At 39.6% G+C, this 20,799-nt stretch overlaps 3 protein-coding genes across 8 annotated transcripts; 2 read left to right on the top strand and 1 right to left on the bottom strand.

Annotated features, from left to right (window-relative positions):
• Positions 1 to 1,279: 1,279 nt before the first annotated feature.
• On the bottom strand, positions 1,280 to 4,830 carry mettl18 (methyltransferase like 18). The gene is made up of 2 exons (XM_031304756.2): positions 4,516 to 4,830; positions 1,280 to 2,458 (listed from the first exon to the last, which is right to left on the bottom strand). The coding sequence occupies exons 1-2, from the start codon at positions 4,618 to 4,620 to the stop codon at positions 1,490 to 1,492; spliced, it is 1,074 nt and encodes a 357-aa protein (XP_031160616.1). The 5' UTR covers positions 4,621 to 4,830; the 3' UTR covers positions 1,280 to 1,489.
• Positions 4,831 to 4,957: 127 nt separating this feature from the next.
• zdhhc16a (zinc finger DHHC-type palmitoyltransferase 16a) lies at positions 4,958 to 10,984 on the top strand. 4 transcript variants are annotated; one of them, XM_031304727.2, is made up of 11 exons: positions 4,958 to 5,103; positions 5,944 to 6,201; positions 6,310 to 6,504; positions 6,615 to 6,703; positions 7,297 to 7,325; positions 7,409 to 7,542; positions 7,722 to 7,805; positions 7,906 to 7,991; positions 10,037 to 10,160; positions 10,331 to 10,401; positions 10,499 to 10,984. In XM_031304727.2, the coding sequence occupies exons 2-11, from the start codon at positions 5,968 to 5,970 to the stop codon at positions 10,599 to 10,601; spliced, it is 1,149 nt and encodes a 382-aa protein (XP_031160587.1). In that variant the 5' UTR covers positions 4,958 to 5,103; positions 5,944 to 5,967; the 3' UTR covers positions 10,602 to 10,984. The 4 variants fall into 4 exon arrangements, with proteins under 4 accessions (XP_031160587.1, XP_031160597.1, XP_031160604.1 ...); XM_031304737.2 differs by having other exon boundaries at positions 4,988 to 5,103; positions 5,941 to 6,201; XM_031304744.2 differs by lacking the exon at positions 4,958 to 5,103 and adding an exon at positions 5,584 to 5,699.
• Positions 10,985 to 13,253: 2,269 nt separating this feature from the next.
• On the top strand, positions 13,254 to 20,289 carry ubtd1a (ubiquitin domain containing 1a). Of its 3 annotated transcripts, none has more exons than XM_031304618.2 (5): positions 13,254 to 13,305; positions 13,739 to 13,825; positions 18,506 to 18,733; positions 19,277 to 19,462; positions 19,667 to 20,289. In XM_031304618.2, the coding sequence occupies exons 1-5, from the start codon at positions 13,254 to 13,256 to the stop codon at positions 19,879 to 19,881; spliced, it is 768 nt and encodes a 255-aa protein (XP_031160478.1). In that variant the 3' UTR covers positions 19,882 to 20,289. The 3 variants fall into 3 exon arrangements, with proteins under 3 accessions (XP_031160478.1, XP_031160485.1, XP_031160499.1); XM_031304625.2 differs by lacking the exon at positions 13,254 to 13,305 and adding an exon at positions 13,550 to 13,644; XM_031304639.2 differs by lacking the exons at positions 13,254 to 13,305; positions 13,739 to 13,825 and adding an exon at positions 15,047 to 15,489.
• Positions 20,290 to 20,799: the final 510 nt, after the last annotated feature.

Here is a 20,799-nt window from a genome sequence, read left to right as displayed (position 1 = left end):
CTGTTCCCATAAAGTAAGCAGGGGAAAGGCTGTGTCTACTCGAGGAACCAGGAATTCCCCCACAGGCCACGAACAGCTGTCGAGATGAGAGATGATGACGAAGCGGACACACTGGAAGTTTGCTGGCCGGGCATATACAAACAGAAACCGTGTTGGGTGTTTTGTATGTGCGTATAAGTGAAATATTTTTTAACACTACACTATATTTACACAATAAGTAAGTGGAAATTCTATCCACACACCGTGGGTGTTGCAATGCACATGTCATGTTTGAGCTGGTGACACTATGTTTCCTAGAAGTGTTTTATCTTAGCAAAATATTATTTGTCAGAAGGGCAGTGTGTACTACTTGCGTCATGGGCATGCTTATGATGAGATCGATTCATGTGCATATTTGCGTAGCTTATTCAGGTTAGGTCTGATAGTGGTGTATTCAATAACCTAGCCTTCCTAAATTAACTTTGTTTGCTCTCTGGTCTTAGTCAAATATTACAGGGATGTGATACTGATTGTGTTCAATCAGCTGAACATGACAGGACTGGTTCAGCAGGGTAAACCCACAGTTATTAAACAAGCTAGAGTAGAGTTATATCCATAGTATAACAGTTTTGTTGTTCAGTGACCGTGTAAAAACCCTCTGATTTCCTCATCCTCTTTACCTAGTCACCTCAAATACGAGAAACTAGTCTGTATTTAATGCATACTTCCTCAGAAAAAAAGCCCTGTCAGAGTAATTCAATTGATTTCCTTGACCTGGACAAAAAGGGGATTCCACATGGTGATGGGAAAATTACAGCATAGTTCCCTTCTTGTACTTGGATGTATATTTGCACATACTGTATTTCCTTGATGTACATACTCAATATGTGTCATGTCTTTGTTTTGCAATGGAGTACACCCAGATTACGTAGTGACATTAACTGAAAGTAAAAACCGACAGAATCAAGAGAAGCCATTACTTGAATAAAAGGTACAGGGACCCCATAGAGTCCCACCATTGATGTGCAGTGACTCTAGAATCCACTTTCAAACTACATCCTTGGGCTGGTGGGATAAGTTGCAATTGACATTTTGCGCCAGACTTCAGAAACAAGCCTGGCTTTCATGCTGCTGTTTGAACACTGGGGAAATCACTTGCAAAGGTCACTGAGCCCATTTCCTTTCTTTCCTCCCTGTGCATCTAAAGACCTGTAACAGCCCCTTTCAACTGCACTTCACTTACTGGCAGACATATTCAAATTTCTATATAGGAAGTGAAAGAAGGTATAGGTAACCAAAGTGCAAATAGGAGATGAGACAGCATATTTTATTACAACTTGTCTTTGTTTTACCACGGTTGCTCTAGTATACAATTTACAAGCTTCAAATAGAAAGGAAATCCTAATATTGTCATTTGCATTAAACTGTGCAGTAGTTATTCTTTAACAGAGTCCCTGACCGTTATTACATAAATAAAGCTGCATATTCAATCCAGGACTACTTTACTTATTTAAGTGCCCTTTGCCATTGTAAAACGCAGGACTACTACATGTCTCTGAAGTCCTTCTTCCCTATCCCACAGGTGATCCAAAGAGAAAATACCCCTCTGCTCCACAAAGGTCTCGAACAGGTGCAGTCCGCCACCTACACCAAAGTAGTGGGATTTGGTGGCGAGGTAGACCAGTCCATCGGGTGCCAGCAGTTTGTGGAGGGTCTCGTGTAGCGCTGGGTAGCATGCAGTGTTGTAGATGGTCTCTGAGGTGAATATAATGTCATATTTAGGTTGTGGGTCCTCCTTTTTAACCAAAGCAAGAAATGTGCTCCAGTCACCAGAGAAAAAACGACACTTGGCTAGTAATGGGTGCTGGGAAAGGTCTGCGGCTCTTTTTTTAGGTGGCGGGATGCCATCTTTTACCTCTTGTTTCTCTTTCACCTTCTTTTTACAACCATCTTCCTCCTGTACGTTTCCCTTCCCCCTCCCTTCTTTGTCGTCTTCACTGTCTACTTCATCCTCCTCTTGGCAGTTTAGTATAACATTTGGCACTGTGAGCTGTTCAATAACGGTACTGTTATAATCTTGGAAGTGGACCTGCCTGGCTCCTCTCTGCAGAGCCAATATCCCCAGCAGCCCCGCACCACAGCCCAAATCCAAAACTGCCTTCCCCCCAAAGGTCTCTCCATCTTTCTCAATCAGCTCCAGAAGGTCGTAAGTGCACTCCCACACCTTCAGCCCTCCCTCGTACACGCCAGAGATGAGATCAGACCTCTGCTCTGCAGTGCGAGACAGAATTTTCTCTCCGTCCTCTCTCTCCGAGGCGGTCTTTTCAAAAACGGTCTCGTTGAGGAAGTGAAGAGGAGGAAGAGTTCCTATGGTAAGCGTTTCAGTGACAGCATCCCTAAGGAGAAACTGTGGGTCAGATAGTGGAAGGTGCTCTTTGGCCTCTTTTACTGGCTCTGCTGGTTTGGTATCATCCTCCATCTGAAAAACATAAAGCAGCGGGCGAGGTTAGGGATGTTTTCAATGTGTCTGATGGTGCGCATATATGACTACAGTACACAGAAAAACACGTGCTTCAAGTTGAAAATATCATGGCTTGAGGCATATTTGACAGTAAAGATATATAAATCAGCAATACACTACTGAGGCTGTGTAGCTAGAGGCAACTACTCATAGCACAGGAATGTTCACATTGAGTTAGTCATGGTGCTTTTGGGTCTTCATAGGTATTTCCTACGAATTGTGGAGTAATAAATATAAGCAATTAAGTATTTTGTGTTGTGTGCTGTGTTTTGAAAGAAACAAAATAAACAATCATTCATGTTTTATTAGAACAATTAAAATGTATTATTAAAGCTGTCAACGAACTTCACCACCTTACTTCACTTAACTTATTTTTAATTCTTACTAATAAAGTGGAGGTGATGTTGAAACACTGCTTTTTGAGGCTTTGATAACTATATTAATATTGGCGTAAAATGGGTTTCAGTTTCACGTGACATCTGCTCGTGAAATTATGAAATGTTGTGAGGTCTGGGATCCTTCTGGATGTGAAAACACCATGAACATGTAAGATCTTCGTGCAGTGCTGCGTTCGACTGGATGTTAATTAGTTTACAATAATGCTACAGACTTTTTGTAACAAAATGCTCTTAGCTTGATACAATTGACTTTTTCTAATTAAGACTGGTTGATGCTTAACCATTAAACCATTACAAATCAGCCGTGTTATTCACTGTGCGACTGAATCACTGTTTGCAAATACCATGTGCAAGTTTTTTTTTTTTTTTTTTTTTTTTTTACATACCTCTGAACTTTGGTTTGATACATTAAACTGAACACATACAGTCTACTATCAGTATGAATATACATCAGTATGATTTCCGCTATGACTTTTTATTGACATGCCTTTGTCCTGTGACATCAAGGCTCATGAGCAAGGAGCTAGTCAACGCTCTCTAGTTGATGCACACCTAACTTATATTCCAATTTTCATTGTGATGGAATAATACAGTGGAAATTACTAAATGAAATAATTTGCATATGCAGAGTGTGTATGTATGCATATATATATATATATATATATATATATATATATATATAAAAAATATAAGTGAGGGGGTGTGTCCCTGCCATTTCCTGGTCCATTTAAGAGCATCTTTCCTTGTATCTATTATAACAGAAGAGATGTATATCTTAAAATCAATCCTTTGATTTAGTCAAATAGATTTAAACTCTCATCTATAAAATTAAATATCTAAAAAGACAAATAAATTATTTCCCAATTATTATACGTAAATACCACCCATCTCATTAACGGGTTTAGAAATTATTTTTCTTCCTTGTGGGTGTTTTTACCTGCAGAGCAGACAGTCCAGAAAAGTCTGCATCAGTGTCTCTTTTTCAACAACTTAACCAGTAGGGGTTTAGTTAGGTCTGGCTACACAACCTATCTACTGTATTTTGGGATAGGGGAAAAAAACGTGGTGAAGCCCCAACAGCCTTAGAGACGTGAGGCTTTATCCCAGCAATGTACATCCGTTGAGCCAAACTAGGTTTTAGTCATCTCAGTTCCTTTTTCGTTACAGATTTTATGAAATCTGTTTTATAAAGTGTTATTAACCCCTTGAATCTAAGCTTTTTTAAGTATACACAGTATAAATAAGTAATGAAGACCATAAGTGGTAGTAAGTGGTCCTTGAGTTAAGATTTTGCATTGCTAGATGGGAATGCAATGTTGATATTGTACAGTAATAAAGTTATTTAAAAAAAGACAGGTTTAAGCATTAAGCCTAGTGTCTTATGGAAGGTTAGGGGGTCATGTTCTTTCCCCTAGCCCTTTTAAAATGATACCCACCACTGCATGCATATAGCGTAACTTTCTTTTTATGTATTAAGAGCCATTATCATGTCAGAATGTCGCTCGGCAGAAGTCCCTGCTCAAAAGAAACTACAATGTGACATCACGACCTGACAGCTTTAGTACTTTGAGTAACTTAACCTAGAACACAATTTATCAGTGAGCTAACGTTACTCACAGCTTTAGCAGCAGTATCTTTTTTTCCATTTTGCAATTCCTTTCCATCCACGTCGTCCGGGTTTGTTGTTCGTGCTGGAACGTCGAAGTTAAAACAAAATGACATGATGACTGACAACACCGCACACAGCTAGCTTGAGGTTGGAAAGTTGGTATCCCCGCTTACGGCAGGCTCCACATGGCGAGGCTTGGTAGACCCGCTGCGTGTACGACCTACAAATCCCAGAAGTCTGAGAATCATAACCGAAACCCAGCTGCTAACTTTTCTATTAATGAAGTAAAGTAACTGTTTCCTGTCAAGTGTAGTTAGGTTTATGTCATGAATGTATTAGGTTTAGATGCATATCGCACACTTATAATACATCCATGATGTAAAAAATGCCGTAATTAGTTCCTGACTCATACTACCATGATGCATTTCGCCTCGATATTGGCGCACGCGCAATAACTCCGGATCAGGATTGGGATCTGTCAGGTCCCTGATCCTGCTCTTCTTCGCTAATATGTGGCATTAATCCTGTTTTTGCCTTGCTTTTGAAAATGTCGACGGGAGGGGTGGTTTCGGCAGGTATCTTGCCTTCATAGAACAGTGAGTATACCCCAAAATAAATCTGAAATCAAATGTTATTAAATAAGAACGCAGCACACAGCGTCGGGTAACGTTAACGTTTATTTGGGAAAGCACTGGATGACATCCAAACAAAAGGGATTTGGGAGCGTTAGGATTATGGGAGTCAGTCCACAGAAATGTGTATTATGGACTAAGTGGTCCAAATTAAAATGTTAACGCTTTCATCACGAGGCGATAGTTTAGCTATTACATTTGTAATGGTCTTGAATAGCCTAGCATTGCCTGATGATGTGAAGCTGAATGCTGCCGCTGCTGACAAAAGTCAACTCGACTTCAGACTGTCCCTCTCGGTCATCACCTGGCTGAGCAGGTGGCTGCAAAACCTCTATCCAGACTCCACCCTGTCTGGAATGCAGCAAAGCAACTCACTTTAGGTTAGGCTTTCGACATATTTAACTGCCAGCCCTTTTTATACATGTTGGTTTGGATTCGCAAATGAATGCTCTGGCTTACCTGATGAGTTTTAAGTCTCATTTGGCAGAACTTGGTACAGACAGGCGAGTTTTAAAAACAACTCAACTTTCAAGTTGGCTGGCTCCCAAATTCAGCGTTTGGTAAGTTTGATTTAATACACTGGATTAGGGTAGTCAATCGACAGAAAATTAATTGCCAACTAGTACTTGTCGATTAATTGTTTTAATCATATTTTCAAGCTAAAATGCAAAACATTGTCTGCTTACAGCTTCTCATTTGTGAGGAGGGCCGCTTCTCTGTGTCTTATATTCATTTAATATGGGTTTTGGATTGTTTGTCAAACAGCAGCTAATCTTTTGTTGGTTTCTTTATTTTCTTTCGAAGGTGCGTGCATATTACAGATGCAGAATGCGGTGGTGTCCCAGCTCAGCGCTCCATCTGCTGCGGTGTGTGCGGTTACGGTCATGTCCCAGGAGAGGAAGGAACACACTGCCATTGTGGATTAGGGAAATATGGGCTTACATGAGACTGCTGGTGCAGTCCTTTTACTTTAACTCTCTCACAGACTCAGATGTGGTTTTCGACTCAGTCTTTGAACCAGTGTTTTGGACTGTGGATTATGTCACCCGCTGGTTTGGCACGGTGAGTGTGTGTTTGTCTGTGTGTGTGTGCTTTAATTAGCTGCAGGGAGTTTTAAAGTTTTTCTCTGAAAAAAGTTTTCTGTGATGTCACCTATCTTTTTTCTGACAGCTGTTTGTTTGGCTGGTGGTGATACTGGTGAGCTCCATCTTAGTGATCTGCTATGTGATCCTACTGCCTATGGTCCTCAAAACATACTCCCCTGAAGGGATTGCTTGGCACCTTTGTTATGGACATTGGAACCTCGTCATGATTGTTTTCCATTACTACAAGGCCACCACGACTTCCCCTGGGTACCCCCCTACAGTAAGATATCAACTACACGTTTCTGCAGAACCACATATAGCTTTGCTAATCTGGGTTTTATAAATAAACTTACATTTAGTAATTCAATGAAAATGTCTTCTTTCAATCAGGAAAAAAATGACAGTCCATTTGTATCAGTCTGCAAAAGATGCATCATGCCCAAACCAGCAAGAACACACCACTGTGGTATCTGTAACAGGTGAGTCAATGTTGTGTTTCTTCTGTTCTGGTATTTCCCTAATTGATGAGTGGTCTGATGAGTGTCTAGCTAATTTGGATGGGCGTGGCATCGCCAGAATAGTTCGCAAATGTGTATCTGCCAGAGCTAATGAATCTTGAGCTATCACTTTATTATCACTTTGTTATAATATCTGATTGCTCAATCTTCATGAAAAGACATTATTAAAAATAGCTGACTAGGGCGCCTGGGTAGCTCACCTGGTAGAGCGGGTGCCCATATATAGAGGTTTACTCCTTGACGCAGCAGCTGCGGGTTTGACTCCGACCTGTGGCCCTTTGCTGCATGTCATTCCCCCTCTCTCTCCCCTTTCAAGCTTAAGCTGTCATATACAAATAAAGGACTAAAATTATCTTAAAAAAAGAAGAGAAAAAAAAGCTGTCTTGGTAGACCAATCTCCTTTCGACTGCTTAGTGGAATATATAATGGACTTACAGGGGACAGACCTGGCTAGCAAGAACTCATTTGCCTCATGTTAAGCAAGAAAAAACCTGGAATAAGTGTTGTCTATATGAGTTTCAGACTGCATATTATATTTTATTTTTCCTTTGCAGGTGCATTCTGAGAATGGACCATCATTGTCGTATCCTTTTCACCAACATTATTTCAAATACTTTTTTTGATGTGACTATGAAGGGATGGTTTTCCTTAACGTCAGCATCTCAGCCTGGCTGAATAACTGTGTGGGCCATTTAAACCACCGTTACTTCTTCTCCTTCTGCGTCGCCTTGACCTTGGGCTGTGTCTACTGTAGCATCAGTGGCAGAGACCTGTTCCTAGACGCATACAATGCTATTGAGGTGATTTGCTCTGACACACACCACAGCTGGTCCCTGTGGGCCTGCTCTGCATTTTGTACTTGTAACTTAAGGCTTGTTTGGTATTGTCTGTTACTTTTCCTCCATGTCTAGTGTCTTTCTTTTCGAAGGTTAACTGTTCCTTACTGACCCTGCCTTGTTTCTGTCTGTCACTCCATTAGAGCTTTAAGCATTTGGATGTGGTAAAGCCAGGGGTACCAGTAACAGGGATGGGAGTTCTCATTGGGCTTCTCCCCCCTGGCCAGGTACAGTCTCAAAAGTACAAACGCAATAACATGATAAAGCTTACGTGTTTTTTCATTATCTGTTAGTTATGTAATATGGGCTCTTTTCATTTTTGTCAAGACCAACTATCAGACACCTGCACCTCCGTACACCTTTAAGGACAAGATGATTCATAAGAGCATCATCTACATGTGGGTGCTTACCAGGTAAAATATGCATTTAATATTGCCACTTACCATACATATAGGACTAATTTCTGTATGCAGTGTGTGTTCACACTGGAAAAATGACACAATTAAGTTTACTTGTTCCACAATGCAATGCATTAGGGCTCCTGCACACTGTCTGCGTGGCATGAGCATGTCCGCTGCGTGGCGTGTCCGTTTTTATTTCGGCTCCCATGTTAACAGGTTAGAGCTTGCACACTGCCTGCGTGACACGCAAGTCTCAGGTGTGGCTCAAGCCATGCCGAAAACGCGTGCATGCTAGAAATAGGACCGACGCCTACTTTTCACATGACACGCAAGTGTGTTGGAAGCGCTTCCAGGCAAAATAGAATACGAAAAGCTGTTTATATGTCATTTTGACACGAATACATATTAATAAATGACATTTTGATGTTTGAAAGTCTCTAGGTTTTGACATAAATGCAGGTATATATGTAATTAAAAAAAAATTATCGATTATCAAATTTTGCACCTGTCAATACAGAACGAAATATTCTGTAGCCTATTTTGACGTCAATACTGCCGACATTGTGTTTGCTGTTATCAAATCAGTATATATTTATGTTTGTTTATGCGAAACATACATCTGCACAGAGAAGGCTAGCAGCAGCAGCACCGTGTCAGACACGTTTCTGGTGTGCAAAGACATAGAAAACGCCACGCAACAGAAACGCAACAGAAATGCCACGCTCACACCACGCAGGCAGTGTGCAGGAGCCCTTAGGGAAATGGAGGAGCTGCTCATAGCTGCAAAAAAAATTGTGGATGGTGGTGAAACAGGTCCAGGTTGATCTCAGAAAACAAACAAATGTATGAAATGTTTGAAAAAAAACTAGGGTTGTCAAACGATTTAATGTTTTCTTAATTGTGATTAATCGCTGAATTTCTATAGTTAATCGCGATTAATCACATGTTTTATCACATGATTAAAATTCAGTTGCATTTCAGAACTGTTTTTAAGTACATATTAACAATGGAAAGCAATTCTTACCAGTGTATTTGGATTGGGAATCAAATGAATGCAAAGATAATTGCTTTATGAACTTGACTTTCAAATTTGTATTTGTTTATTATTTATTTACTGTAAACAAAAGAAAAATGTGTGAATCTCTCATTATTGCACAATTCAGAACATGCCAACCGTAGTACGTCTTTAAGACCCGAGACTTCTACGATGCTGACAGGTCTGCAGTTAGTTGCCACCCATTTTGCAAGAGCTATAGCCTAGTAATTCTTTTGGATTTGGTTTCATCCGCAGGTCGGCAAGTAGCACTCCCCAAAATAGTGTTTTGCCTGAGCCCGCTAGCATCAACCTGAGTCACGTTAACTGTACTACTATGCTTAGCTCCGTAGGTGGTAGCTCAAGCTTGACGTGCTTTGTGATATTTTAATTTGGCTTTTCACAATGTGCATTTGGCTTTCGACTTGTCTACTGAGCCGTCCGGGAGTTTTGGAAAATAAAATGCGCTATTCAGAATTGTGTTGCTGCTATCTTTCTCCATCATGCCTGCAGCAGCAGGATGTGTTACGAGGAAGTATGGCAGCTTGATGATAAGTAAAGCAAAGGTTCAAAATAGTAGCCTAGCTAGATTCTAGTGATTTTAGAACAGCTAAGGGGCGTTGTTAGGCACGACGCGAAGCCGAGTGAAGTGTAAGATAAATTAATAAATGGCGGCATGCGATTAATGCGATTAAAAAAAACTTAATGCGTTATGCTTGACCCTTAATCGCATCGCGATTAATGCGTTAATGCTGACAGCCCTATGAAAAACATTTTGCCTCCTCTTTGTCAAGCATAATTTGCAGAGGCATTCCAAGTTTACAATGTGATTGACACATCTTTAATCACTTCCTGTTAGTACAAAACAGTAAAGTACATTGATTTCTTTCATGCCTACTCCAAACATGGTTGTACTAAATATTACATACTGTTAAGTGTCAGTATGTGGAATAGAATTGTAACATGGCGGTTTTCTTTTACTATCTTGGCAGTGGATCGAATAAAATGTGTTTTGTTCTATTAGCACTGTGGCAGTGGCCCTGGGAGCTCTGACCATATGGCATGCAGTTCTAATAACCAGAGGAGAGACCAGCATCGAAAGACACATTAACAGCAAAGAAAGAAAGCGACTGGCAAAACGAGGACGGGTGAGGCGAGCATGTTAAATATTTTAAATGTCAAAATAATGAAGGTTGTGATAAGTTGAGGGAGATTTTTTATGATGAGCCACAATTAAAAGACACAAGTTATCTTGGTTTAAATGGCAGTGAAATCACATGGTTTTTAAATGCTCCTTTTTTTTTGACTGCTCTGCCAGGTTTACAGAAACCCTTTCGACTATGGCAGGCTAAATAACTGGAAATACTTCCTTGGGGTGGAGAAGAAAAGGTGTGTCTCTGATGTTTGTAACTGTTAAGTTACCCATTCTTCATCATCTCTGCCTTGTAATTCTTGTAACCTGTTCCGCTTTATCTTTTGTCTCTAGTCACTGGTTGACGCGTGTTCTCCTTCCCTCTGGACACACCCCACCTGGTGATGGTTTGACATGGGACGCCTTCCCAGTTAAAAAGGACTTAATACCTGTATGACAGACTCTACTCAGGCATACTTGTAGCCTAATTTCAGCAGTCTTTGCTGTGTCCAACCTACTCTGGTCATTTGTTTTGGTTGGCTTAAAGGATCCTAGCGTGGTGGCTCCACACAGCTGAAGAAATGGGGTCATGCCAACCGTCAATACCTCAAAAACTCGCAGTGGCATTGCTCATGGTTTGACGGTCTACATTTTTCACCAGTGAAAAGGCAATATGTCAAGGATATTTTGTTCTCTGCTGGGTTTTATTTAGTCATACAAACTCTTACTTGACTCTTGAGCATTGTGAAAACTGCAGTACCATGATAATGTGTTATTTATCTGTATTTTGTACTTACTACGTCCTTACTTAATAAATCTTTATAAATTGCTTTATTTAAACAATTGGACATTTTTACACATACACAGTATTACACATACACAGGTTGCATTTTTGCAATTATGTGTTCAGGTTTTTTGTTCCAGAATCACTTTACAATACTGAGCAGACAAACTCCAGCTTGTGTTATGTCACAGTGTTACTTATGCAGACAGACATTGAGACACACTGCTAGTAGGGGAGGACTAATTGATATGCAGATTTAATCTGCAGATTTATATGAATATATTACATCAAAAAACAAGCAGCCACAGTAGTGGAGAGGCACAAAGATGAAAGCAAATCCTGCTGACTTGAAACTATTCCTAGGACATTTAATGCAATTGATAAGCAGACAATTCACAACGGGTTTTTTTTTACATTTTTGATACTTTTTCCAAACGTTTTTGGACATTTTTGTCGACCAAACTGTAAGTGAGAAGCCTATATGAGACAATAATAATATAATAATAATACAGTCAAAGATATTTAACTTTTCCCATTACATAAAAGCAATACATTCTATGTCTGGCCCTTGATGTGATTCTCATTTTCTAGTGTGGCCCTTAGGGAAGCTGAGTTTAACACCCCTGGATTAAGGGATTATAACAGATTTCAGCCTGTTTCAACCCAGCCACTGATAAGTCTGTTTCTGTCTGAAACAGAGTATACACACACACACACACACACACACACACACACACACACACACACACACACACACACACACACACACACAGTCAATATTCAATCTTCCAGCAGATGTCAGTGTTGGTCAAGTTTGGTAGAAAGATAGTTTATGTTTGGAGGATAATTGATAAGAATTTTATATAAATTTGGTTTTTATTAGAGGTCATCAGTTTGGATAATTAGGAAACGTGATTTCAGTAGTAATATTAAAACAATATACTATTAATTTATTGTGACCATTTACTTTCCTGTTGGTACTTGGGTATGTTGGTGTTACATATGGATGTGCTTGCATGAACAGCCATTCACTAGAGTGACATGCTGTGGTGAATGCTTGGCATAGTTTATAATGGCCACGGGTTAGGCTAAGCACGTCCATACATAGCTTCATTATGTGCTCTTATTTCCAGATAGTAAAACCCCTATACTCACTCTTGAACAAATTCAGCGTTTTCATGAAGGCCTTGGATCAAGTTGTGCACAGTGAATTGGCTACAGAGTGACTTTTCCTCATTTTTATTGAGAGCACTTTTTTCTTACATCAACCCTCAAAGATTTGGATGCTTGGCTTCATGAGCAATAATCAAGTATTCCACCACACACGCACTTTTTACTCTTACCTTCATATCCAGCAAATGCACTAGACCTATCAATGAATAGGATAGCCTAAAGTCAACTGTGTAATGTTTTGTGCCAATATTAAATTGGATGGGATTAACCTGTTCCCAGACTAATAACATAATCCAATATAGTTTTACATTTATAGTTGCTTTTATTTAGGCTACATACAAAAATAGTGGACCTAAACTGACATATTTGTAGTTTTGCAGTGTATCAGGCTGGTTCCACACAATTTTATTCTGATGAAACTGTAAATGACTAAGCAATAACCTCATAGAAGTTGGACTTTTTGGAGAAGAAACCAGCAACAACTGTTTTATTATTAGGGACAGGAGTTCTATGTAAACGGATGTGCGTTTTATTTTAAATTTCTAGATTTTATTTAAAATGAGAGGAGAAACGTCTAATTAATACTAACTAACACACTAACCCTTATCCAATAAATACTTCCGCCTCGCATTTCAGACTAAAACCCCTGAAAAGAGGTTTACAAATGTTTAGCATATTGCACAATAACCCCTAACGTTTATTTTTTACATTTTTGTTTTATAACCAAGTTTTTCATTATTATTTTAAAATTCAGCTTGTTTACAAACTGAGTGGATAATTGTTTCCAATCGCTTAACTATTCTGGAGGGGTCATTCTCAGTTTCCGCTTTTATTCTGATGAGCTTTGAAGCAGGATAAAATAATTGGTCTAAGATGCGCATGCGTGCAGACTGATAAGGATTTAATTCTAGATCAGTGCAAACGGATTGTGCCGGTGAGCTGCATTCATAATGATTCGGGGGGAATACGGAAATTGATTGCTGTTTTTTGTGGAGAAGCTGAGATTTCCTGGAGGCTCTGCAGGGCCAGACTGGTCACCAGTCCGCCAGCCCTGCGCAGACACACTGCTCCCAGTTTGTGTCTGTCAACCTGCTAACTCGCATCTCCTGCTGATCGTCGCGTCAGGGTGATAACACTTGGAAGCAAGTTCTGATGTGGCAAGCAAACTGCAGACGAATGCATAATTTAGCAGACTGGATTTCCGGTAGGCAAGAAGAATCACCATTAACTGTTTATTTAAAAATCCCGATATAGCAAAATACCTGTGACTAATAAGGCGGCAAATCCCATTAAATCCCACCGGATGTAAGCCTACATCCTTTACATTTAAAACATAAACACGTTTTAATAGCCTATGTGAATGAAAATCAGAGCAACGGCGGCATGAGGTTCAGGCGCGTGCCCTCGGCCGTCAGCTGGCAGTACACGTGACGTAAACATCTCAGCTTGTCTGACCTCACAGGAACAAGGAGTGCTGAGGTGTCATTATTCCCCCCGATGATGCTTTTCACATAAGGCACTTAATTTTACATCAGCATTAACTGTATTTATCCGGCGTTATCACTTATTAATTTTAAAGCATTTATATGGCAAATATGTAGAAGACTGATGATATTTCTCCTTGGTGTGGATTGTAGGGACAGTGATGGGAGGCTGTGTTGGGAGGAGTAGGATGGATGGACAAGGGAGTGCCCGAAGCTCGACCAGAACTAAAAAACGTGGAGGTAAGAAGCTGGAACACATTGGACTGCAGCCTTTCAGTTTCTGAAATAAGTAGGCCTATTTTGTGAATGTATTAGAAACAGAGCTGCAGTAATGGAAGTGATCTAAGCATAAGATACGATGTTCTTAAACCAGAAACTGGGACTAAGAGTTTCTATATATTTGTTTTTTTTTGCAGAGGGTGCTGTTACAAGAGAGATGAAATGTGGTGAGAATATAATTTAAAAGAGCCCACAAGTAGCACTGTTACGTTAAATTAGATTATGTTATTATAGTTAAAGGGAAATTGCTTCTGGGTTGATGCATGTAAATGCAAGTGTTACAGCACACATCCTCTGATACATCAGACACATACGACAAGATGAAGCCTTAACAATGTATGCATTTATGATAAAATGCAGGTTGGGGGTAGGATTTCTAGCTTCACCCCTGTTGCCTTGACGTCTTTCTCTGAGAGCTCGCTGTCTCAGGTGTTAAATGGTTCAGACCTCATGGCTTAGTCTAATCTGTGCTGAGGACCTGCGCTGATCATTTCATTCCCTGTGGAAAAAGCGGCTGTGGGGGCCACCTCTAGCTCACCCAGTAAGAGCGTGTGCCCCATGTAGTCTTAGTCCTTTGCAGCGGCCCGGGTTCAAGTCCGACCTGCGGCCCTTTGCTGCGTGTCATCCCCCATCTCTCTCCCACCTTCCCTGTCTATCCACTGTCACTATCTAATAAAGGGAAAAAATGCCCCAAAAAATAATAATACATTTTTTTTTTAAAAAGCGGCTGTGCACTCAGCTGGATTGTCATGCATTATGTATGGAGCAGCAGCAACAGCAGTGGCCTGCTTTCAGAGTTTTCATATCAAAGTTTGACCTACTTGGTGCATGATTTGCCTTTTGTCGACCTGCTTTGGAATATATTTACATGACCTCACAGATCATGTTTACAGACTCAGGCCTTCTGATTTTGTGAGATGCAAACACAGAAGGCCTCTGTAATGAACTGCCCAGCTAATATTATTGTGGATGCATGATGTGGGAGACAGATTTACATTTATTTATACAAATAGCAGAGCCTTCATGAAGGAAAAGCAGTCATCTGTTTTTTTGCAGAAGTACAGTGGCTTCTCCTTCAACTTGTAATAGCCTGACAAGGTATATTGTCTGTTAATAGGTTAAGCAGGTTGCCTTTGGGTATTTCTATCCTGTCTCTAAATAGAGCTGATAGGATTAGCGCTGTTGTGCAAAGAAGCTACCTTCTGTCTAGGACATTCAACTTACTCTCACAGCACATTGAACCTCTTTCAATGAACTGATCCTGTTGTATTTTTGTGTTGCGAAGTATTTGTTATTAGAAGAGTTGTAAGTGGTTGGAGTGTGGTCATTTTTAAGCAACTGGGAAAGTGTCACAACCGTTAAGTGACCTCTGAGTCAGAGTCTGAAAATCATGGCAAACTAGACCAGGTAGTTGTCTCTTCCATTGAGTCGCGTGTTGCAAACAAGCTGGTTGGACACAGCAGGGCTGTCCTTTTCCTCAGGGTTGGTGTCTTTAGGTCATTAATGTGGACTATTAAGTGACTCACATCAAAACATCTGTGTAAGAACAGCTATGGGAGTACCAAACTCCAGGGAATACAACTACTATCACGGTCCAACCACACCCTTTAGGATTTTGCTGAAAAGTAAGTATAGAGTTTTTGTGTGGTGTGAAAGAATGCTTTTATTATTTCTGTTAATATGTTTGCACTGGTCACTCTATAATAATAATAGTAATAATAATATGTTGAGTTTAAGATTGTCTGCGCTGTTGATGCTGTTGTTATTGTATGAAGGTGTTTACGGTAACAAACAATGTAAATGTAAATGAAAATAGAACAAACAGAAAGCGCTCATAACAATATAATTGACACAACATCAACATTGCTGCCTCTCAGTGAAATACATGTGTTCACGGAGACGTACAATGATGTCACTTTGATGAGATGTGAGACTGATAATATTAGGTTGCAGTGCTGATGTTTAGGAGATGCTTGCTTATTAACCTAGATGCTGATACTTCTGATTTAATGTATTTTTCAGTATGTTTTCATCAATCATTTTGTGCTGTTTACGCTGAAACACTGAAATACTACGACTATTACAACTTGTAGTATTTATTTAAAAAGTATATAGAAATGGTGCAGCGATAATAGCCAAAAAATAACACTTTGTTTTACATGACAGAGACTTAAACAATTCCTGTTTTGGTAGATTTTTAGTTGGTAGTTTTTCCATCCACTAGAAATGTTTACGCTTGAGGAAAACAAACTTGGCTAAACTTAGATTATAGGTAGCTAGGCTTACAGCTGAGGACACGCTGTCAAAGCTGAGCTCTCTGTACACGCACACAACACTGTACACAAAAACTACAGCAAGGCAAGGAGGTGGAAAAAACATTCTTCAAATAATGCAGGTTGTCATCACTGAATGCGTCCACCTCATCTAGTAAGCAAAAACATGTAACCAAAAAGGTACCTACAGTCATGTTATGTTACTGTGTGTACAACCAGGACTCTCTTATTGAGCATGTTTTGTTAAGTGTGTAATGTCCTGTTAATGTCTGTTCTTTCAAACGTCATGACCTAAAAATGTCCCTCTCTAAAAACTAGTAATGGGTTTTGTCCTCATTATCTCTGAATGTGTTTCAGAAAACTTTGTTTTTTCGCCAGCTGTTAATGTGATTACCTCTTGCAGTCATTTGTCATCACCCAACAGATCAGAGCAAGTCTCTTTCAGTCAGGTTGCTTGTTAGGATTCCAGACACATGTTAATGCATCCCTTTGCAACTTTGCAGCCGCCAGTCCACAATAACAAAAGTAGACATAAAGACTAAAAACACATGTTTATGCAAGATAGGTACAAATTATGGAATATTTATTAACATAATAATGTCACAGAGGAATATAGAGTATAATCTTTGATAGCAGTTACTTTCTTTGGACTTCTGCTATATTGTAATTATGGCTTTGAAACCGAGAAAAAGCTGATTTGATATTAAAACTGTGCTTTTTTTTAATACTAATGCATAAAATCTAAATGATAAAATTTGTAAATTGTGTACGTCTGAGTGAATACGTATGCAGACACACAAGCAAGAAAAGCACTTTAAATCCAACTGGCAACTGGAGATTCAGGATGAGGTGATGGTGTCACATTCATCATATATATTGGCCTGCATTGTTAATAACATTTAAATCTGTGCATATCGCATAATGGGAATGGCAACCCAATGCCCAACTCAATCAACAGATGGAGACATTTATTCTTGTTTTGAAATTTTTTTGCATCAGGTATAAGAATATATATTTGACCAAAGTGAGGCGTGATGATGTGATCATTGATTTGTATAAGCTTTGTATTTATATTTCAGTGTGCTTGTTGTTTTAGACTTGTAATAGTCCCTGAGAGTTTTTGCTTGTTTGTATTGGCCAAAGAGTGCTCATCTCTCCAACCAATGCCTTACGGGATAGGGACAAATAAATCATGTTATGTGCAACCTGATTACTGCCTATAATCCACTGGTGTATGCTTGTGTATGTGTGAGTGCAAGTCACTGCACGTGTATGTGTTACTAGCCACTGCAGTAATCCACAGTACTATAAATAATCACTTTGATGTTTCTCCCTCTGTGAATCAAATGGACTTCCTTGGTATGCTGGTACAGTGGATATAACATACAGTATATGCCAGCATGGAAACACCTGCAGTGGGTGTATAAAGTTACTTGGTTTATGTGTTGTTGGAGTGCTAAAGAACAGTTGCATGCATAATAGTTACTTAGCCTATGTAGCACATAAAACAGTATTGTAATTTTTAAGGGCTGTTTATTTTTTTTTGCGGGGCTTTTCCACCTTTAATTTGACAGGACAGCTAGGTGAGAAAGGGGGGAAGACATGCAGGAAATCGTCACAGGTTGGATTCGAACCCTGGACCTCTGCGTCGAGGCATAAACCGCTCAGTATATGTGCGCCTGCTCTACCCACTGAGCCGACCCAGCCACGTCCAAGGGCTGTTTTACTGAAGATTCTTCAGTATGGGAGTCTTAAAATTAGCCTTTTTTTGTCCTTACTGGTGTTTACATGACCAAGTGTAAATAAAACAATAAAGTTATAGAACATTTGAAGCATTTACCTTTTCTAATGTATCTTATATAGGGACATTTTCAGTGATGATGCTCTTATATGTTCAAAGAAGTAGACCATTTAAAACTTTGACATATTGTTTTTCGTGATTTATTTTGTCAGAAATTATAGCTCTGCTTAGGGCAATATATTAGTAATAGAAAGTACATTTGAATTACACAACAATATTTTTTTAAACTCCCACGTGCCCCAGGGTTATTATAGATAGCTCAGCATTTTTTACAGCAGTTGTGGCCTGAGCCAACCTGGCAACCATCTACATACTAAGCAGGTTTCTCAGAACTTCACTACCAGATACTTGGTTACTGCCCTGTAATCCCTTTTACAGTAACTGTTTTAGCTGTGGCCATTATGTCATTAAAAAAGTCACTGCAAATATAGCACCTTTTAAAAACATAGTTGTTTGCATAAGCGGCCAGCAGAGCACAGCCCTGATGATATTGGGTTACAGCCTTTGGATCAGTTGTTACATTAGTCTTTAGATTAGACTGAACACTGCCTTCTTTTTTTTTTTCAGGGCGCAATGAGCCCCTAAAAAAGGAGCGTCCAAAGTGGAAGAGTGAGTACCCGATGATGGAGGGTCAACTGAGGAGTAAGAGGGATGAGTTTTGGGATACGGCTCCCGCCTTTGATGGACGCAAAGAGATCTGGGATGCACTCAGAGCAGCAGCCCTAGCTGCAGAGTGCAATGACCTGGAGCTAGCACAGGCTATAGTGGATGGAGCCTGCATCACTCTGCCACACGGTATGAAACCACCCACAGGCATACGAACACACACACACACACACACACCCCTCAGATGTGGAAATGTTCTTTATCCAGCTATCAATTGTAAGCAGTAAATGTCCTGGAACTTCCAGTACAAATGCATAAACTCACTGTAATAATTTTCAAAATGTCAAAGGACATTTTGCAGAATCCCATGCATCAGTTGTTTAGAGATTACGGCTGTAATAGTTACATAATAGTCACAGTGCTGCGTGACCACTTTGAATGGATTGGTGCACAGAAAGCTATGGCAGAGTAAGTTGGAAAACAAACACTGTTCGTGTTACCTACTCACACACAAGAGGGCTTTTGCTTTTAAGCATTTAGTTCAAGGACACTGGTGTTGTTGATGTAAATGTGATGTAGGTAAGTATAATGTAAATGTGATGACCTCATATTTCTACTGGTTTATTGGAGTAGAGAAGGGTGTTTATATATCAGGGTTAAAGTCAGTTGCTATTACTGGTAGCAGGGTTTTTGAAATCTGGTAATTTACGTAGTCCATTTGTCCCTCTGCAGGCTCTCTCACAGAGAGTTATGATGAACTGGGCAACCGCTACCAACTCCCAGCCTACACTTTAGCCCCGCCTGTCAATCTCATCTCTGAAACTTCCAGTGAGAACAAAGTCTCTGACTCCTCACAGAAACAAGCTCAACCCCCTCCGTGCAGACAAGAGTTCCAGCTGCGGGTGCGATTGTCAACAGGTGAGAAACACCCAGTAAGACCTATAATATGACATTTAAATCTACATAACTACATGTTGTGCAGATTTCATGCATACAGCATTTCATCAGGTCATCTGGGCTCATCTAGGCTGAAGATTGATTCATAATTCATAGCTTTTCAGTGTGTCACAGCTTGTTCAGAAATATGTGTCAACTCTTTTTATGCCTTGTGGTTTTTTTAAGGAAATGATGTGCGTCTGACAGCCAGCATGGCGGACTCCATCGCTGAGCTAAAGAAACAGTTGGAAGAACGGGAAGAAATTGACGTGACCCGCCAGAGGTGGTTCTTTTCCGGGAAGCTCCTGACTGACAAGACTCGTCTTCAAGACGCCAAGATCCAGAAAGACTTTGTCGTTCAAGTGATTGTCAATATGAACCCTCAAGTCATAGCTAACTGAGGAGGGAGACAAAGGGCTATGAAGAGGAGAAAATATAAGGGACATGCCAGAGAGGGGGGCAGGAATAGGAGTAGGGCCTGAAATCATTTTCCAGTTGGCACTGCAGTGTAATTTTGTGTACATTTTTATACAAGAAATTATTGCTTTTATATTGCTCCTTTTTGTAACTTTTCCTTTTTCCAAATGAAGTCTATTGAAAAGCACTTTAGATTAAAAGTAGAGTCCTAAGATGCACATTCCAGTGTCTGTCTGTCTGTGTGGACATCAACTCAGAGCTCTATTGTTTACACAGGTCCCCCTCCTTCTCATGTGTGTTTGTACTAAACTGAATATGTTTTTTTTAAATTATTCTTTAGATTTATGTCATGCGATTTGAGAAGTAGAGATAACGGAAAACTTAAGACAAAAGAAAAAAATGTAAATGTCAGTTTCCATATGTGTTGTTTGGTCATGTAACTATGTGCACACTACATTTTACAATTCACAACTCATAACAAAGACACACATTTAACAAAGTCACCTCTCTAAAAGGTAATACGATTGAAAATGATTAGGTTTGTTTTTTATTTCATCACTCCAAACAAGTTACTGTAGTCTTATGTACAATATGTTGCTCACTGTACTTGAATAACTTATTAATAAAAATGTAAAACCATTCTCTGCTTCTCTGATTGTTGGGAACCACAAGTATCTAACATAAGAACTTATTCTAAAGCAATGTAATTACACAAATAATGATAATGATAATGAAGTTTATTTTCAGACTTTTCTCAATATTTGCATTTGTTATTGGATACTAAAAGCTATAAAATCCTTCAAATGACACATTCTAAGAAGGAAAATGTGATCAAAATGCTTATACGAGTATACATTATTATGAATAAACAGGAATAGTGTTGATAGGAAAACATTATATTT

Source organism: Sander lucioperca, chromosome 15 (genome assembly GCF_008315115.2).
Source record: "Sander lucioperca isolate FBNREF2018 chromosome 15, SLUC_FBN_1.2, whole genome shotgun sequence".
NCBI classification, from domain to species: Eukaryota; Metazoa; Chordata; class Actinopteri; order Perciformes; family Percidae; genus Sander; species Sander lucioperca.
Note: the sequence above shows the minus strand (reverse complement) of the source record. Positions and strands in the feature narration are given on the sequence as shown.